Source organism: Equus przewalskii, chromosome 5 (assembly GCF_037783145.1).
Source record: "Equus przewalskii isolate Varuska chromosome 5, EquPr2, whole genome shotgun sequence".
Lineage (NCBI taxonomy): Eukaryota > Metazoa > Chordata > Mammalia > Perissodactyla > Equidae > Equus > Equus przewalskii.
Window position 1 is genome coordinate 38,822,780 of NC_091835.1, and position 20,591 is coordinate 38,843,370.

Sequence of the window (20,591 nt, forward strand, 5' to 3'; positions counted from 1 at the left end):
TTTTTATGAACATTTATTACCTTATTTTGTAATTCACTTTTCCCCCAAAAATCTATGATTTTTAACCAGCGTAAGACAGAGACAAAATAAAAACTATAGTAATATCAGAACTTTGAAAATCATTATATACCTTTCTGGTTCTTTGCTATCAGGGATGAATCGTTCTGCTCCAGGATTACAGTAGCTAGAAATATTAAAGTAATCATCATAAAAATTAATAGTGATCTAAATAAATCATAATTTTAGTTTCTTTCTTTGAAATTTGTTTTATAATTTAGAATTAGAATAATCTGGAAAAATATAATTACACCAAAAAATAATAAAGTAATAAAGATCGAGGGAAAAATATTTCAAAAACTTTCAGGACCAACTTCACCATCTTTTACAATATTTGGTTTAACTAATCACAAAAATTAAATTATATTTCTCAGTAAGATCGTTCAGTCTCCTAAAATACATCTTTGAGGTGTGAAGTCAAAATATAGGCATATATATTCATGTATAGTACTCTCTAAAATCATTCTGTTATTTATAATTTGACGAATTCAGCATAATCTTTCCACATTCAGTCTAAATTCATTCATTAAAATACGAATTCTATCCCTCAATATTGTGAAATGTATAGAGTCATTGACCATCATTAAGGTGAAAGTTCCCTTACAATCTTTCAAAAATTTACTTACAGGGAAGGAAGAGCATCATTTTTACTACAATATACATCAAGATAAAGCAGATGACTCCCAGGATCAGAGCAATGAGCTTCTCCGGAGGTGATGGAAAATCTGCAGGGAGACAAATAGAAACACTGAGGAAGGAAAGATGGAGATAATTCTTCATACAGTTTACATACAAATGCTAAGGGAATCAGATATTTATACTTGGAACCCAAACCCATATCTACCATTGTAATCTCTCTCTCAGAATATATTCTATTGCATTTTCAGTGAATGTAAGGCTCTACAAGTTGTTGGTCAAACACTACAAATTTTAACAATGCCTAAATAAAATTAGTCCTCAGATTTTATATTAGAATACCATATTCCAATTTCAGTCTCTGATCCTCACAAATGAAAAATATTATTTTCTACTCTTTCCTCACACCTCTGTGCCCCAGCTGCACACCCTAGAACAGTTATATTGTATGTCTACTAAATGTTTTACTTTGCAGCAGTCGTTCTTATCATACCATTGGAGATACTGAGAAGCATTTCCAATGTTTAACTCCACATCAGTGATTTCCTGTTCAGATACTGAAATGGAGCTTAGTGGCCTTACCTTTCATTTGACATCTTCTTGGGTCCTTAACAGAATTCAGTTCTTCGTAGTCTTCTCTTTGGTCATTCATCTCTGCTGCTGAGTAATGACAGGGACTTTGTTCTATGATAACTGATCTTAAGTAGTTAATCAATGGTGTATATAATGACAAGATTGATAGTATAGTTAAATGGGTGGAGTGTGAAGTGAGTAATAGTACTCATTTGCATTTGAACAATGTAAAAGTCTAGTTTCCTTAGAGCTCTATTTATTCACTTTCATTGAGGTATAATTGACATCCAACATAATATTAATTTCAGGTGACTTAAAGCTTTAAATAAGTGTTTTATGATAGAATAGTTTTTAAACGATATTCTATGTTTCACACAATGTTATTGGTTGGAGCAATGAAAAGCAATCAGTTAGTGTGGAATAAAGAAGATGATGGATAATAATGTCCTTATTAATTTAAAGTCAGATTCTACGGACACAATTTAACACTATTGGAATATCTGTTAAAATTAAAATGCCATGTTGGAAGAAAAATGATGCAGCAATTTTTATGACAATTTTTAATTCATTAATGGTTAAAGATTGTGTTCTAAAGTTGAGGAAATAATGGTATTAGCATACACAGTAATTTCCTGCACTAAATTAATTTTATTTAGTGACTCACATTTATTTATTGAAAGGGGATGAGGTGTTACCAATTAAACTTTATTTTGACCATGGAGTTCTGAGAAAATATTAAAATTTCAAAGATATATTTTATAAAGTTTACATTTATAAATTTTAGTCTCCAAAATTGCCCAAAACCTTGTAAATATTAAGAATAAAACAACATATTTTTTAAATATACACATGTAATTGGCAATTGATTTAATGACTAAGATATGAAACTATAAAAGATCGATAAAAGTGTAGATGATTTATGGAAGCACACTGTTGGTGCAAGCTTCCAGAAGGATCTTATGGCTGTGAAATCAGAGGGTAGCTTCAATTGTGTAAGCAATTGTGATTAATCAGAGAATTTAATTTAATAATTCAGACAAGGGGCTCGTTAGTCAGTAAGATCTGGAATCAATTCTGGTTTGGAAACTTACAACATGTGACCTATAAAAAGTTACTTAGTTTCTAGCAACTTCATTTACTAACCTAAAATGGGAACAAAAATATATACGATGTAATGCATGCAAAACACTTAATACTCAATCTGGCCTTTATAAGCTCTCAATAACGTGCTAGTTATTTTAATTATTATTTTAACACAGTTGTCTATTATTTGTGAACCTTATCAGTTAGACAGTCTAACTTAATTCTTTAGACAGGATTCTCTTTATCAGTGTGGTATACCTTTTTCTGCAATGTTTTGTTCAAACATTTGATAGTTTACACTTAAGTTTAAATTAGCATACTATGGAAATTAGCTCACTGTGATTTTTACTAAAAGTCAAACTACTATATTTAATCTATTACCAAAAGTCAAACTACTGTATTTAATCTAAGTAAATGTACCGATGGGTTACATTTCACCTTCACGATTGGATGAATGCATTTTAAGAATCTATTTTTAAAGCCTGGGCTAAATATAAAAAAATGTATAAAATAATATCTATACTGATTACAAAATCCAAAATTAACTGTTCAGTGTCATGATCCTTAGGAGATTTCACTTTAAATTAATTGATTTACAAATCCAAATATGCATGTGTATACGCACTTGACTAATCATTCACAGGCAAGAATTTCGATATTTAAGAAATCCTCCAACTTATTTCATGTTTTTATGTTTGTTTTTTATCCTTAATTATTCAAATAAAGACACTAATGTTCTTTTGGATTTGATTATATATGAACTTTTGCATCATCTCTAGCATTGGTAACCCCCCACTAATTGAGTTGAGCTAGTAGAGAGACAGGAGAGTAGCATCACATACCTTCTGTTGCCCAGAGAGTCGTGTATCCTCTAGTGGGAGGCCAGGTTACTCTTGTAACAAACGATATCTGCGGACTTCACGGACGGCTCTGAGAAGGCTCAGAGTGAAGCAATAGCAGAAAAAGTAGATTTCTCATCAGTGTGTCACTTCAAGTTTGAACAGGAAATTCTTACACGTGGGCTATTTTGAAGACAGTTTATCACCTCACCCACCATCAGAATACCGGAGACTTTGAGTTTGTAATGTGTCATTTAGTTTATACATTGGCCAGTGCCTCTGAGAAATTGTTTCCCTATTCTAAAAGATATCAGGGAGACATACTTGACCGCTTCATGCTATTAACTTGCTTCCTCTCAATCACAAACACTAAAAACTTCGGTTTTGTTGAGAGTATCTTAGAAGTTTAAGTTCTACTTTTAGACAAGGTTGCTAAATTTTGAGATTTCACACTTCTTTTCCTCATACTTTCATATGTCATTTCTATTATAGTGGAAAAAATTCTAAAATCATAATCCCATAAACAATAGATATTTAGTGAAATTTCTCATTAATTATTCTGAAGAATGACTCCATTATCAACTTATGGTAACTCTCACGATGATCAAGTCCCAATTTTTTTTTCTCAGTTCTTCTGCCTTTGTTCTTAAAATTCCTGCATTCAATTTTATTACTCATAAATAAATTATTTAGATGTCTCCTGATAAAAATAAATGTCTCTGGGAAAGAAAAAAACATTAAACAATATTGAACTAAGTCACCATGCCAGAGATTGATTTATGAAATTACTATTCATTATATTATTCATTGACTCATCCTCCATTTGTAACTAATTCTCTATGTTTTTTTTTTTTAAAGATTTTATTTTTTTCCCTTTTTCTCCCCAAAGCCCTCCGGTACATAGTTGTATATTCTTCGTTGTGGGTCCTTCTAGTTGTGGCATGTGGGACGCTGCCTCAGCGTGGTTTGGATGAGCAGTGTCATGTCCGCGCCCAGGATTCGAACCAACGAAACACTGGGCCGCCTGCAGCAGAGCGCGCGAACTTAACCGCTCGGCCACGGGGCCAGCCCCACTAATTCTCTATGTTTTAATAGGAATTTTTGTTGTAAACGACAAAAGCCCAAGTCTAACTATGTAGGGGGAAAACAAAGGTAATTTTTGAAAATTTCAGTACCTAAAAAATGGTGATAGCATAAAAAGTAGACTTTTAAAACACAAGTTAAATGACATATGAACATCAAAAGAAATAATTTATTAAATTTAAATGATCTAGTTTGTATAAAATGGAATTATTTTTTATCATTCTTCATTTTGTGTCGAGAACAACGGAAATGTTTAGCTATCATTCCTCAGGAAATTAAACAGTGTTAGAGCATGCACTCTCAACAAGCTGATATCACTGACAAGGGGACAAAAATGGGTTCTGGAGGACAGTGAAAAAAATCTTATTCATTTTATATATAAAGCACAAATATACATAAAGTACATAAAGAGAGGTGTAGTATATTTTTGGTTTTGAATTTTCATGGGGCAGGCTAAGAAAATATGGCTGTAATGGCTCCTTAGTGGGTTGAGGACAATAATGAAAAAAAAGGTTGAAAATACGGTACTAGATGATAAGATGCAAGAGGTAACAGGGCTCAGATCAACCAGGCTTTTTAAGGCTTTAGCTAGGTTTGAACAGATGAATAACATGATCTGATTATATTTTAATAGTGTCAATTTGGCTGCTGAAGTGAAATACAGAATAAGGTCAGAAATAGGGAGACCCTTAAAATAATCCAAGCAAGAGATGATGGTGGCTTAGACCACTGTAAAGAGTGGAAGTGGTGAGAAGTGACTGGATTCTGGCCTATTTTGAAGTTAGTGTTAATAGGACTCTAACATAGAATGTGGTCTGAGAAAGAAGGACAGAAGTCAAGGATGAAGCATGACTTTTGCTTTGACCAACAGGAAGCATTTTGTTTCCATTAAATGAGTTGGGAAAGATTATACATGAGGTAGATGTGGGGCAGAGTGGTCAGACGTTTGTTTTCTGATTGGACATGTCAAGCATGATTTATCTATTAAACATACAGCTGAAGCTGTTGCATAGGAACTCAGATATCTAAGTCCTGAGTTAAATTTTGAGATTTGCTCTGGAAAGTATAAAATTGGGGTTTTCAGCATATACGTGGTGCTTGAAACTAAGGGACTGATAATATCACCAAGGAAATTCGATGTGAAAAAGAGGAAGTCCAAGGACTGAGCCTTGTTGCACTCAGAGATAAAGAGGGAAAGGTGAATTCAGCAAACAAGACAGAAAGATATACCAAGGAGACAGAAATAAAAACCAAGAATATGTATTGCCTTGGGTGCCAAGTGAAGAAAAGCTTTCCATGAGGCCTGAGTGAACCACTGTGTCTAATGCTGCTCCTACCTTGAGTAAGATGAGAATTTATTAATGGATTTACAAAGTAGGGAATAGTTTGAGTGTTACTAGGGCAAACATCCAATGTGATTGGTTTAAAAAAAAAAACAGGAGAAGAATTTGAAATAGTTTTACCATGATGAGCCAGATGTTTATTAAATGTATGTTTTCTGATGATGATGAATTGTTCTTCTTGTATCTGAGTATCATATGTGTCATCAATCCTGAGTATAATCAGTTCTGGTCTCTTCTAATATTACTTGTCCTCATTTCCCTATCTTTCCATCCCGGAAAATTTATCCTTCATGTCTTAGTATCTTTTCTAGTTTCTACAGTTTCTCTTTTCTTCAATTGTTCTTTCAACTCAATTACTTTCTCCCTAAAGGTTTCTAATCTGGTTCTTCAATCAATCCACTGACTTTTCATTTAAATAATTTTGTTTTAATTTCTAGAATTCCTATTTGTGACTTTTCCAAATTTTTCTGGCTTCCTCCCATCACACAAATCTCAGGCACTAACTTCTTTTTTAATGTGTTCCTTTCTATCTCTTATATTTTATTGATTTTAATATATATAATTTATAATCTATATTCCAGAATTACATCATTTGATATCTCTTTTTTTATTGCATGACTTGAAATTTTGAATTGTGGCTTTCAAATTCTACACAAATTCTACCTGGATTGAGAATGTCTCTAGACATTTTCTATTTACACTTTTTTCTATATACCTTAATTTTATTTTATATGTATAGTTGTATGTTTATATTTTGCCCTCAATCATCACAAAATATCAATCTTCCTGATGGTTTTAAGGAGATTCCTCATCCCTCAAACCTTGCTTATATTTTTATTTCTTATTTCTCTACTTGTTTTTTATGCTGAGTATCTCTGAAGGGGAGGCAAGTTCAGATTTAAACTCTTCAATCATTACATGCTGCTTTTTCTACTTGCTGTTTTATACCAAAGTAGTAGCTGTTGAGATGAAGAGACATTTAACTATACACACAAAAGCCATCATTTTCCCAATATCATTTCAGGAAGTATCACTACTTCTGTTGGAAAGTCTTGTCTTGGATCAATTAATTTCTTGTTTAGACTTATTACCCTGTTCTTTTGGTTGGGGATTTTCTCCTCACAAGTTTGGTGATTCTTACTTGTCTGTTCATATTGATAACTGGGACTTTAAATTTGAGCAGTGTTTTTCCTATCATGAAATAGTATTTCTATTAATTTGTTAACTAATCATTCAGATATGCAAAGAAGCTTACCTCTGGCAATAATTGAAATTGTGGGAAGAACCTTGCCGCTGGACAGGGTATGTAGATATATTCTGACTTCTGGGATTTCCATACCTCCTGCAGGTAGTCATAACTGGTGGTATGCTACTGTCTTAACTACACTTAGCGTAAAATCTGGTATCTCCTATGCCAAAAATCAAACTCTACAGTGCCTTTCTCTCAGAGTCATAATAACAGGGAAAATTTTACTGCTTTTTATTTTTCACAGCTCAACAAAAAGCCACGTAGCCTTGATCATCTTTAAGTAAAATTAAAAAATTTAAGGAAGGTCTTTAATTTCTTGCTCTGACAATGGTCCTAAAGATCCAACTACTATTATTATCTGCTACCTTTAAGCTGATCTTGTATCTCTTATTTATGTTTTATTTGTTGTACTTGCCATTGAATGATTTAATTTATAATTTAATTTGATTTACTTTTAAACTTAATTTAAATTTTGTGAATCCCATTGCATTTGTTTTATCATGTCAAGTAATTTTGAAAAAACATTTTTGTATTTATTTTATATTTTGTATTTATTTTAAGAGTTGATTATTTTATAAATATTTTTTCCTGTGGTTTCAGTGAATTTACCACTAGAAGTAAAATAGCCACAAAGGCTAAATCTGTTCATCTTCTATTTGTTTTTAAAGGTTGGCACCTGAGCTAACATCTGTTGCCAATCATTTGGTTTATCTCTCTCCCTAAAACCCTCCAGTACATAGTTGTATATTTAAATTGTGGCTCCTTCTAGTTGTGGTGTGTGGGACGCCACCTCAGTGTCTCTTGATGAGCGGTGCCATGTCCACCCCCAGGATCTGAAATAATGAAACCCCAGGCCGCCCAGGTGGAGCATGCAAACTTAACCACTCAGCCACAGGGCCAGCCCCTAAATCTGTTCATCTTGATCCTGTAAAGGAATAATATTTTAAAATTAAAATAATATTTGCTACTTTATTGTTTATACTTATATTCAAATAGCCAAAAACTGCCAGTATTATAATATTCTGTTAGCATAGCTATGCCTTTGTCTCTAAAAAGCAGATAGAGGTTCTGTGTGAAAAGGTACATGTGAATATATATATATATACATCTATATAAATTGAGGGTACCAGAGTAAAGTAAATACACTGCATGGAAAGTTATTGAGAAAGCCAACTAAGGAAACACAGTTCTGTCTTGCCAGGAATCGAAAGGAAATAAGAAGCAAATACAGCATTCAAAACCATTATATCATTCGACATAGGTGAGATTTTCCTGCAATAACAATCCCAAAATACTGGAGGCTTCCATCAACAAATATTTATATCTGCAGCAAGAGTGCTTTATTTCTTACTTATGCCATAGGACCCCTCACCCACATCACCCTCACTCCTGGACCAAGTTTTATGGAGAAGCCTGTGTATGGAATATTGCTGGTCCTCGAGTCAGAGAAAAAAAAGCTACAGAAAACCATGAACTTCCTCTTAGTATTTCAGCTCAGAAATGTTCAACTTGAGATCCGCAGAGTGAAGATATATAATCCTCTCACCAGGCACATCAATACACCACAGCCATTAAGTTGAATTTAATGGTTACAGATTCAGCCAGCCTGATTAAATTGACTAGGCACGTGGAATAAATAAAACACTAGAAGTATATAACAATAGTGAAAAAACACATATATAAATATCTCGGAAATAAATATATATAAAAATAATAATATTAATAAATAATTTTATTTACATGTGTGTATATACATATACCTCAGAAATAAATGCTAGCAAGGACTAGACAATTCAAAAACTGTGAAAAGACAATATCAGGAAGCCATGGAGGAGTTGTAATGTCAAATCATGTCTCTAGTCTTATTATAAGCATTGGTATTGGTCTCAGTTTAGGAATATGATGAGACGACTTTTCCAGTTACAACAATTGTGAAAGAGGTATGAATATCTTTCTTAGGACACGCATTTCTTATGCCTAAATATTTCGAAATCCAAAAGTAATCATAACAGCGAGTCAGATAAGAATGAAATTGCCAATTCAGAGAAAATGTAGAAGTTATGTCACCAGAAATGACCCACACTCAATACACTATCAGAGTTCCAGACACATAGAGATGAAAGGGAGAAAGAAAATTCATGGATTTTGAATGTACAGGTAAAGTACTTCGAGTAACACCGGTTAAGTTAAGTTGTAAACTTTTTGCATTTCTAACTTTGCAATATAAACAACATATCTAAGAGAAGATAATCTTAGAAGTTTATTTCTGATATATAGGCATACTGTCGAATTTAACTGTATCACGAAGAATTCTCCCAACATGCATGAGCTCATAAATCAAGTAAAGTGGACTATCAGCATTTAAAAAAAGCAGTCACTCAGAAAACATCAAGTCAGGATATTTTCCTTCGTTCAGATATCAAGTCTGCCGTTATATTTGCCCCAGTGATCGCTAGGCTCCGAGAAAATAATTTTGCCTATGATAAACTGTAAGGGCGGGGAATTCTGTTTTATTATGAAGATGAAGATGATGATATGGATGAGAGACTGTTGTTTGTCTCTTGTTGTTGTGGTTGTTATTCTTTTGGTGAAGAAGATTCACTCTGAGCTAAGATCTGTTGCGAATTTTCCTTTTTTTTTTTTTTTTTGTTCAAGGAGGATGAGCCCTGACCTAACATCTGAGCGCATCTTCCTCTACTTTGTATGTGGATGCCTCCATAGCATGGCTGATGAGCGGAGCTGTCCACACCTGGGATCTGAACCCACGAACCCAGGCCACCAAACTGGAGTGTGCGGAACTTTAACCACTCAGCCACGGTGCCAGCTCAGAGACTAAAGTTTTAATAATTCTTTATGTGCTAATACATATTGGGAGATTTAAAGATAGGTGACAGATTTTTTAAGTCCATTTTTTTGTGGTCTGGAAAACACTACATCCACTTCAGAGGAGGCAACCTAAATTGAATTTGCCAAAGGAATACTAACTTAATCCAGGCAACACAATCTTTATGGTGAAGAATAAATAGAATGAGAATCTGGCACAGATGAATTTTTTCCTTAATTACTCTTGGTCTTTTATATCATATGTGTTAATTCCAAAATTAAATACTTTTGGCTTTATAATTGGTTTCATCTTTGTGCCCTCTGTTCCTGCCTTCTTTGAGATTGTTTGAATACTTTTTAGAATTCCATTTCAATTAATATATTGGCTTCCAGACTATTCCTGTTTGCATTATAATTTTCATGGTTGTTCTAAAGATTACAGAATATACTCTTAACTTTTCACAGTCTGTGGAAACCTAGTTAATTTCATAGAACTTAAGAAATTTTGTATCATGCAGCTCTATTGACTCCTCAATCTGTTATGATATAGTTGTCATACCTATTGCATGTTACATTACATGTTATTCTCTGGTTGCTTTCAATATTTTCCCTTTCTCTGTTTCAGAAGTTTAGTTATTAGGTACCCCTTCATGATTTAGTTATTTTTTTTTTTTTGAGTTCATCATAGTTTACATCAATGTGAGATTTCAGTTGTACAGTATTTCTTGACTGTCATCATGTAAGTGCTCTCCTTCACCCTCTGTGGCTAACCCCCACCTCCCTTCCCCTGGTAACCACTGAACTGTTTTCTTTGTCCGTGGGTTTGTTCATATTCCACATATGAGTAAAATCTTCTGGTGTTTGTCTTTCTAAGTCTGGCTTTTTTCACTTAGCATAATTCCCTTCAGGTCATTCGATGTTGTCTCAAATGGGATGAATTTGTCTTTTTTATGGCTGAGTAGTGTTCCAATGTATATATTCCTCATCTTCTTTATCAAATCACCAGTGGATGGGCACTTGGATTGTTTCCATGTCTTGGCTATTGTGAACAGTGCTACAATGAACATAGGGGTGCATGTGTTACCATTTGGATTGTTGATTTCAAATTATTTGGGTAGATACCAAGTAGTGGGATAGCTGGGTGTATGGTGGTTCTATTTTTAGTTTTTTTAGAAATCTCCATACTGTTTTCCATAGTGCCTGCACCACTTTGCATTCCTGCCAGTAGTGTATGAGTGTTCCTCTTTCTCCACAGTCTCTCTAACATTTGGTCTTTTTGGTCTTAGTGATTATAGACATTTCAACAGGTGTAAGGTGGTATCTTAGTGTAGATATTTTTAAAGATTTGCACCTGACCAACAACTCTTGCCAATATTCTTTTATTTCCTGCTTTCTCTCCCCAAATCCCCACAGTACATAGTTTTATATTTTAGTTGTGAGTCTGTCTAGTTGTGACACATGGGATGCCACCTCAGTGTGGCCTGATGAGCTGTGCCATGTCCTCACCCAGGATCCAAACGAGCCAAACCCTGGGCAGCCGAAGTGGAGTGTGTGGACTTAACCACTGGGCCACAGGGCCAGCCCCTCTTAGTGTGGTTTTGATTTGTATTTCCCTGATGAGTAGTGATGTTGAACATCCTTTCATGTGTTTATTGGCCATCTGTATATCTTCTTTGGAAAAAATGTTCATATCCTTTGCCCAGTTTTTCATCAGGCTGTTTGTTTCTTTATCGTTCAGTGTATGAGTTCCTTATATATAATGGAGATTAACCCATTTTCAGATATATAATTTGCAAACATTTTCTCTCAATTAATGGGTTATTTCTTTGTTTTGATTCTAGTTTCTTTTGCCTTCCAGAAGCTCTTTAGTCTGATGAACTGCCACTTGTTCATTTTTTCTTTTGTTTCCCTTGTCTTAGAATACATGGTATTCAAAAAGATCCTTTTTAGTTCGATCTCAAAGAGTGCGCTACCTATATTATCTTCCAGGATTTTTATGGTTTCAGGACATATCTTCAAGTCATTGATCCATTTTGAGTTTATTTTTGTGTATGGCATGAGATAGTGGTCTACCTTCATTCATTTGCATGTGGCTATCCAGTATTCCCAACACCATTTATTGAAGAGACTATCTTTTCTCCATTGTATGTTCTTGGACCTTTGTCAAAGATTAGCTGTCTGGAGATGTGTGGTTTTATTTCTGGGCTTTCAGTTCTGTTCCATTCATCTGTCTGCCTGTTTTTGTACCAGTTCCATGCCATTTTAATCACTATGGCTTTGTAGTACATTTTGAAGTCAGGGATTGTGATGCCTCCAGCTTTGTTCTTTTTTCTCACGATTGCCTTAGCCACTTGGGGTCATTGGTTGCCCCATGTGAATTTTAGGATTCTTTGTTCTATTTCCATGAAGAATCTCATTAGGATTCCGATTGGGATTGCAATGAAGCTGTAGATTGCTTTGGGTAGTATGGACATTTTAATTATGTTTCTTGTTTCTATCTCTTTAGGACATGTGCATGGAATCTCTTTCTATCTCTTTGGGGCATTATCAATTTGTTTCAGTAATGTATTATAGTTTTCATTGTGTAAGTCCTTCACCTCCTTGGTTAAATTTATTCCTAGGTACTTTATTCTTTTAGTTGCAATTGTAAATGAAATTGCATACTTGAGTTCTCTTTCTGTAAATTCCTTATTAGAGTGTAGAAAAGCAACTGATTTTTATAAGTTGATTTTGTACCCTGAAACTCTACCATAGGTGTTAATTATTTCTATTAGTTTTCCAGTGTATTTTTTGGAGTTTTTTATATATATATAAGATGATGTCGTCTGCCAACACTAAGAATTTCACTTCTTCACTCCCTATTTGGATTCCTTTTATTCCTTTCTCTTGCCAAATTTCTCTGGCCAAAACTTCCAGTACTATGTTGAATAAGAGTGGTGATAGTGAGCATCCTTGTCATCTTCCTGTTCTCAGGGGGATGGCATTCAGTTTTTGCCAATTGAGTATGATGTTGGCTGTGGGTTTGTCATATATGGCCTTTGTTATGTTGAAGTAATTTCCTTTTATCCCCATTTTGTTAAGAGTTTTTATCATAAATGGCTATTGGATCTTGTTAAATGCACTCTCTGCATCTTTTGAGATGATCATGTGGTATTTATTCCTCAATTTGTTGATGTGGTGTATCACATTGATTGATTTGTGGATGTTGAAGTGTCCCTGTGTCCCTGATATAAATCCTACTTGATCATGATGTATGATCCTCTTTATATATTGCTGAATTTGGGTTGTCAAAATTTTGGTGAGAATATCTGCATCTATGTTCATCAGCGATATTGGCCTGTAGTTTTCCTTTTTTGTGTCGTCCTTGTCAGGCTTGGGTATCACAGTGATTTTGGCCTCGTAGAATGTGTTAGGAAGTGTTCCATCTTCCCTGGTTTTCCTGAATAGCTTGAGAAGGAGAGATATTAAATCCTTTCTGAAAGTTTGGTAGAATTCCCCAGGGAAGCCATCTCGTCCTGGGGTTCTATTCTTTGGGATGGTTTGGATGGCTTTTAGTCTCTTCCCTTGTGATTGGTCTATTCAGATTCTGTTTCTTTTTGATTCAGCTTTGGGAGGTTGTAAGAGTCTAAGAATTTAGCCATTTGCTCTAGATAATCCATTTTGTTGGCATATAATTTTTCTTAGTATTCTCTTATAATCCATTGTATTTCTGTGGTGTTTGTTGTTATTTCTGCTCTTTCATATCTAATTTTGTTTATCTGAGCTTTCTCTCTTTTTTTCTTTGTGAGTCTTGCTAGGAGTTTGTCAATTTTGTTTATCTTCACAAAGAACTAGCTCTTTGTTTCATTGATCCTTTCTAATGTCTTTTTTGTTTCAACAGCATTTATTTCTGCTCTGATTTTTATTATTTCTCTCCTTCTGCTGATTTGGGCTTTGTTTGTTCTTCTTTTTCTAATTTAGTTAGGTGTAATTTGAGATCCCTTATTTCGGATTTTTCTTTTTTTTAAGATGTGCCTGTATTGGGATGAATTTCCCCCTTAATACTGCTTTGCTGCATCCCATATGACTTGGTATGGTATGTTATCATTTTCATTTGTCTCCAGATATTGTTTAATTTGTCCTTTAATTTCTTCAATGATCCATTGTTTGTTCAACAACGTCTTGTTTAGTCTCCACATCTTTGTTCATTTCTCAGCTTTTTTCTTGTAATTAATTTCCAGCTTTATAGCATTAAGGTTAGAAAAGATACTTGTTATTCTTTCAATTTTCTTAAATTTGTTGAAGCTTGCCTTGTTTCCCAACATATAGTCCATCCTAGAGAATGTCCTGTGTGCACTTGATAAGAATGTGTATTCTGCTGTTTTTGGATGGAGTGTTCTATATATGTCTATTAAGTCCAACTGGTTTAGCTTTTAATTTAATTCCACTGTTTCTATGTTGATTTTCTGTCTGGATGATCTAGCCATTGATGTGAGTGGAGTGTTGAGGTCCTCTACTATTATCGTGTTATTTTTAATGTCTTCTTTTAAGTTTGTTAACAGTTGCTTTATGAACCTTGGTGTGCCTGTTTTGGGGGCACAGATATTTATGTCTTATTTCTTCTTGATAGATTGTCCATTTGATGATTATATACTGCCCCTCTTTGTCTCTTTACCTTTCTTATCTTGAAGTTGAGTTTGTCTGATATAAGTATTGCAAGACTTGCTTTCATTTTCCATTAGCTTGGAGCGTCATCTACCATCCCTTCACTCTGAGCCTGTGTTTGTCATTGGAGCTAAGATGTTTTTCCTCGAGGCAGCATCTTGTTGGGTCTTGTTCTTTAATCCATTTCACCACTCTGTGTTTTTATTGGAGAATTCAATCTATTTGCATTTAGGGTGATTATTGATTTATGAGGGCTTAATGTTGTCCTTTTATCACTTATCTGGTTTTCCTGCATTTCCTTTGTTTCTTGTTCTGTGTGTTTTGATCTACCCTTTGAATTACATATTTTTTCATGATGTGTTTGTTTGTTTTCTCCGTATTTATTATTTGTGTCTCTGTTCTGCTTTTTTCTTTAGCGATTATCCTCAGGTTTGTATTCAGTATCTCATGTATAAGAAAGTCCATTTTCTGATGGCCTCTTATTTCCTTAGTCTAAATTGATTCAGTCCATTTCTGCCTCCCCTCCTAAGTTGTTTTTCTCATATCTTATTCCATCTTGTGTTGGCATTTTGTGGTTAAAGTGAGAGGATTATCTTTATTTTTGGTGTTTTCCTTGCCTTTAGCTTAGTGCTATACGTGAGTATTTGCTATTCTATTCTGATTCTGTCTACCTATTTATCCCCTTACTCTGTGTTTTGTGACCTCTTTCTCCCCCTTTTTTTTCAGGTATAAGGGCCTTCTTTAGGATTTCTCGTAGCAGGGTCTCATCTCCTCCCACAAACACAACCTGGTTACAACAATTTTTGGAATTATTACCCTGAGTAGAAAACTGAAAACTGGATAAAAAGAACCCCCACAAGAAGGGACAGTCCTGACTGAGGCAGATATTCCTTCTGTAGAGAAAAACAGCCACCTCAAGGAATAGGGGAGTTTCTAAGCCAGCCAGGTGGGAGCCACCCTAATGTACACCCTCCATGGAGGAGTGATATCTGGAGTGGGGGCCAATACTGCTATAAGCATCCTTCAGACTCAGCACGATTGAGACGAGGGTCTTACTATCTGGCTTTGCTGGCTATTAACTGCAGCAAGGACACTTCCAGAAAACCTTGCAGACAAAACCAGAAAAAACCCAGGTCTAAAATGGCCCATGCACAAACTCACCCATCTCAGCAACTTAAAATCACCAGAGAGAAGGCTAACAGTCCTTTGGTGAAAAGACACACCTCGTGGGCTCTGGGTGCTTCTTGGAGAGAGGAGAGTCCTCTCTGCAGACTGAGACATTGGTGGGGTCCATTATTGTGACCTAGTCCTTGTGTGCCAACACAGACCCCTGCAGAAGTCATTGAAATTCTTCCCCTGGGCTGTTATCCCTGGGGTTTCCACACCCACTAGAGCACAGATTTAATCCACTTCAGCCAGGGTGGGCAGCCTGTCCTAGGGACTTTCCCAGCCCAACAGGAAACCCTCAGGTTACTTGTCAGCCTGCATTGACTGTGCCTTGATCCTCTACAGGCAGGAGAGTGTCCTAACTCTGTTGGGAAGGACCTGTGTGAGGACCAGGTGAACTGTGGGGGGCATTGGTGGGGAGGTGGTGGTCTTTGCAGGGGGCATCAGAGTACAATCGAGGGGTTTCGGAAGTGTACATGGACCAGGAATGTGTTGACAGTGTGTGTTGTCCTGTGGGGGGGTGAGGCTTATCAGCAGCAGAAGACCTGTGCTTCACAAATAGCCATAAAAAGGATCAGTCCCATGTTCCACAACCTGAAACAATTGAATGCTACCATGCCTAAGGCCAGCCCCACTCAGCTGCACTCCTAAGAGAACTGACAACAACCTTGTGGGCCTGAGGCCTATAGAAACTGTAAGCCCCTGAGCCAAGCAACCAGCTACACTGGGTACCTACACAATTAACAGGAAAACTGCAACAGGAGTGTGCTCTTAGACCTTGTAACCAGTGGTGCTGAAGCTCCCCAAGCCAGATTTACAAACAGCTGGCTAGGAAAGGAGAAACTAGACTCCCTAGGTACCTGCACTAAGACCAACCCTGCCACAGCAGAAGGACACAAGTAGACCACAAAGGAGTCACTCCTGGATCATTTGTACTGGTGCTGAGAAGGAAGCGCACTGCTGGGCCTCAAATGGCATCTCTTACAAAAGGCCACTTCTGCAAGTTATGGAGACAGAGCCGACTCACCTAATACTAGAGCTAAGCACAGAGAAAGAGGCATAATGAAGAGACAAAAGAATACATTCCAAGCAAGGGAACAGGACAAAACCCCAGAAAAATGACTAAATGAAACAGAAAGAAGTGACCTATGTAACAAAGGGTTCAAACAAAAATCTCATAAGGATGCTCACAGATATTGGGAGAAGACTGGTGAACACTGATGAACACAGTGAACTCATCAACACAGCACTGGAAAATATAAAACAGAAGCAATCAGAAATGAAGAATACAATAGTGTAAATGAAAAATTCACTAGAGGGACTCAATAGCAGAGTAGAGGATACAGAAGAATGGATCAGTTAGCTACATGAAAAACTATAAGAAATCATCCAAGCAGAACAGAAAAAAGGAAAAAGAATTAGACAGCATAAGAACAGTCTAAGGGAACTCTGGGACAATATCAAGTGCACTAACAATCCTATTATAGGTGTCCCAGAAGGAGAAGAGACAGACAAAGGGACAGAAAATTTCTTTGAAAACTAATAGATGAAAATTTTCCCAACCTAAGGAAGGAAACAGACATCCAAGTACAGGAAGCACAGAGAGCTCCAAACAAGATAAGCCCAAAGACGCCGACAACAAGACACATTATAATTAAAATGTCCAAAATTAAAGATAAAGAGAGAATACTAAAAGCAGCAAGAGAAAGGCAACAAGTGATATACAAAGGAAATCTCATAAGGCTATCAGTGGCCTTCTCAGACAAAACCCTACAGGTGAGAAGAGAATGGCATGACATATTTAAAGAGTTAAAAGGAAAAACCCTACAGCCAAGAATACTCTTTCCATCAAGGTTGTCATTCAGAATGGAAGGAGAGATAAAGAGCTGCCCAGACAAGCAAAAATTAATGGTGTTTATCACCAAGAAACCAGTTCAGAAAGACATGTTGAAGGGACTTATTTAAGTGGGAAAGCAATGACTATAGATAGAGATAAAAATTATCAACAAAACCCCCGAAAAAAACATGCAATAAAATCTCTGGTAAAGGTTTAAATATAGTAAAGGTAGCAGATCAACCACCTGTGAAGATAATATGAAAGTTAAAAGACATAAGTACTAAAATTACCTATTTCAATGATAAGAGTGTAATGGATAGAGAGACACAAAACAGGACATTAGATATTATTTCAAAAACATAAAATGGGGGAGAAGGGGAGTGAAAAAGTAGAGCTTTTAGAAAGAGCTTAAGTTAAAGAGTCTATCAACTAGGTATAGACTATTATATACATGGAATATTATATACAATCCTCATGATAATCACAAATTAGAAACCAGTAAGAAATCAGAAACAAGTAAGCAAATAAGTAAGAGAAAAGAAATCAAACATATTACTAAAGAAAGCCATCAAATCACAAGAGAAAAAGAAAGGAAGAGAGAAGAACTACTAAAACACCCAGAAAAAAAGTAACAAAATGGCAATAAGTACATATTTATCAGTAGCTATTTTAAATGTCAATGGACTAAATGCTCCAATCAAAAGGCATAGGGCGGCTGAGTGAATAAAAAAACAAAAATCCATAGACATGCTGCATACAAGAGACACATTTCAGACCTAAATGCACTCACAAACTGAAAGTGAATGGATAGAAAAAGATATTCCATGCAAATGGAAAAGAAAAGAAAGCAGGGATAGTAATGCTTATATCAGACAAAATAGACTTTAAAACAAAAACTGTAACAAGAGGCAAAGAAGGACACTACATAATGATAAAGGGAACAATCCAACAAGAAGATATAACATTTGTTAATATCTATGCACCCACTATAGGAGCACCTAAATATATAAAGCAATTATTAACAGACTTACAAGGAGAAATAGACAGTAACACAATAATAGTAGGGAACTTTAACACTCCACTTACACCAATGGAAAGATCATCCAAACAGAAGATCAATAAAAAAGCACTGGCCTACCCTATGATCTACCATATGATCCAGCTATCCCACTGCTGGGTATTTATCCAAAGAACTTGAAAACACAAATGCATAAAGATACATGCACCCGTATGTTCATTGCAGTATTATTCACAATAGCCAACACTTGGAAGCAGCCTAGGTGCCCTTCAAGGGACGACGGATAAAGAAAATGAGGTATATATACACAATGGAATACTACTCAGCCATAAGAAATGATGAAATCCAGCCATTTGTGACAACATGGATGGAACTTGAGGGTATTATGCTAAATGAAACAAGTCGGAGGGAGAAAGTCAAATACTGTAGGATCTCACTCATAAGTAGAAGATAAAAACAAGGACAAACAAACACATAGCAACGGAGACTGGATTGGTGGTTACCATAGGGGAAGGGGGAAGAAGGGAGGGCAAAAGGGGTGATTAGGCTCACATGTGAGGTGATGCATTACAATAAGTTTTGTGGTGAACATGATGTAATCTACACAGAATTTTAAGTATATTACAATGTACATCTGAAAGCTATATAATGTTATAATCTAATGTCACTGCAATGAGAAAGAAAGGAAGGAAGGAAGGAAGAAATGAAGGAAGGAAGAAAAAGAGAGTTCTCATTACGAGAAAAACATTTTTGTTTGTAACTCATTTGGTGACGGATGTTAACTGGATTTTTTGTGGTGATCATTTTGCAATAGATACAAATATCAAATTATTACATTCTACACATGAAACTAATATAACATTACGTCAATTATATATATATTAAAAATAGATAATATTTAATAATGTTATTCTTTGTGATTTTCTTTTATCCTTTCTTAGTGGACTATTCTCAACAAATAGTTAATAATTCTTTGCATCAAATGTACCCTGATTCTGTCTTCTGACTTGACTCTGACTTATATACCTCGTCCCCCAAGGTTGTTACTTCCTTATTTTCAATGTCTTCAAAGATGAAGACATATCTTTTAATTTGAAAATATGAGTGGAATGATTCAACATACTGTGGCTAGCAATAACAATTCTCGATATTAGGATTTGCAATTTATACATGATTTATTTTAATACATAGCAAAAGCTTAAGAAATGTATAATATGGACTTGGTATATACTTTTAAAATTAATATCGATAAAGATTAAAAAATAGTTCTACAACACAGGAGTGAAGACTCAGGCTGACTATGCACTTTAGGTGGTTATGATGCATTAATATAGATTCATCCTAGGTAACAAGTGTCCATTCTGGTGAGTGATGTTGATAAAGAAGGAGGCTACACATGTGTTGAGACGGGGAGATATAGAAATCTTTGTACCTCCCTCTTAAATTTGTTGTGAAACTGAAACTTCACCAAAAAATAATATCTTAAAAAATAATTCTCAGCAAATAATTTATGGCTTTTGAGGAAACTACAAATATGTTATTTATAGATGGTGATAGTAGCATTATATCAAATTTATGTAAGCTAAAATGCCTGCTGCTTACAAATATATATTCTTCTTTCCAAACAGGATGTAGAAAAAGGTGACTTCATTGGAAAATAGAAAAATGCACAATTTTTGCCTCTCTCTGAAGATCTTGAGAACCTGAAATACAGAGAATCTTATATCATTATTTGTATAACTTCTTATTTTGATGAATTAACAATGTATTTAGACTAGTAGTTATAACCTAAAGTTGCATATTTTCCATACAATTTTTCTATGGAAACATTTGAATAATTGTGTTTATATGACTACTCGTATATTTATTTTTTTTCTTTCTAAGATTAATTCCTTCAAGGCATAAAATATTAAGAGTTCTCAAACAACTTACAATTTTGAGGAGAAACTTGAGCCACTTGGCCACATCCATGAATTACTGTTGTTTCTATCAGAGGGTGTAAGCCATGAGTAAACACGCAAGGAGACCAAAAAATTCTATGAGTAAAGAAATTTGAAGACAAGTCAAAAAAGTATTTTTATACTAATTTGAATTTTCTAACAGCAAATAAAGTTAATTCTTTTTAATTTATAGTCTTTCAATTTACATTACACTGTTACACACTGGACACATTAGGAAAACATAGTAGTATGGCTAAGTGAAGAGGACACACTGACAAAGACACAGTTTCAGGACTCTG

The 20,591-nt window shown here is 35.1% G+C and overlaps 1 protein-coding gene across 2 annotated transcripts in view; it reads right to left on the minus strand.

Annotated features, from left to right (window-relative positions):
* Positions 1-20,591, minus strand: part of LOC103563739 (NKG2-A/NKG2-B type II integral membrane protein-like) — a 29,998-nt gene that overhangs the window by 2,874 nt on the left and 6,533 nt on the right. The window contains exons 5-6 of one of the 2 annotated variants that reach the window (XM_008539182.2): positions 20,285-20,388; positions 19,509-20,055 (exon numbers count right to left, since the gene is read on the minus strand). The exons of the other annotated variant lie outside the window; for it this stretch is intronic. Coding sequence (XP_008537404.1) covers positions 19,935-20,055; positions 20,285-20,388 — 225 coding nt within the window. The 3' untranslated portion in view covers positions 19,509-19,934. Of the gene's footprint in view, positions 1-19,508; positions 20,056-20,284; positions 20,389-20,591 lie in introns of those variants that run through there. 2 annotated transcript variants of the gene reach the window in all.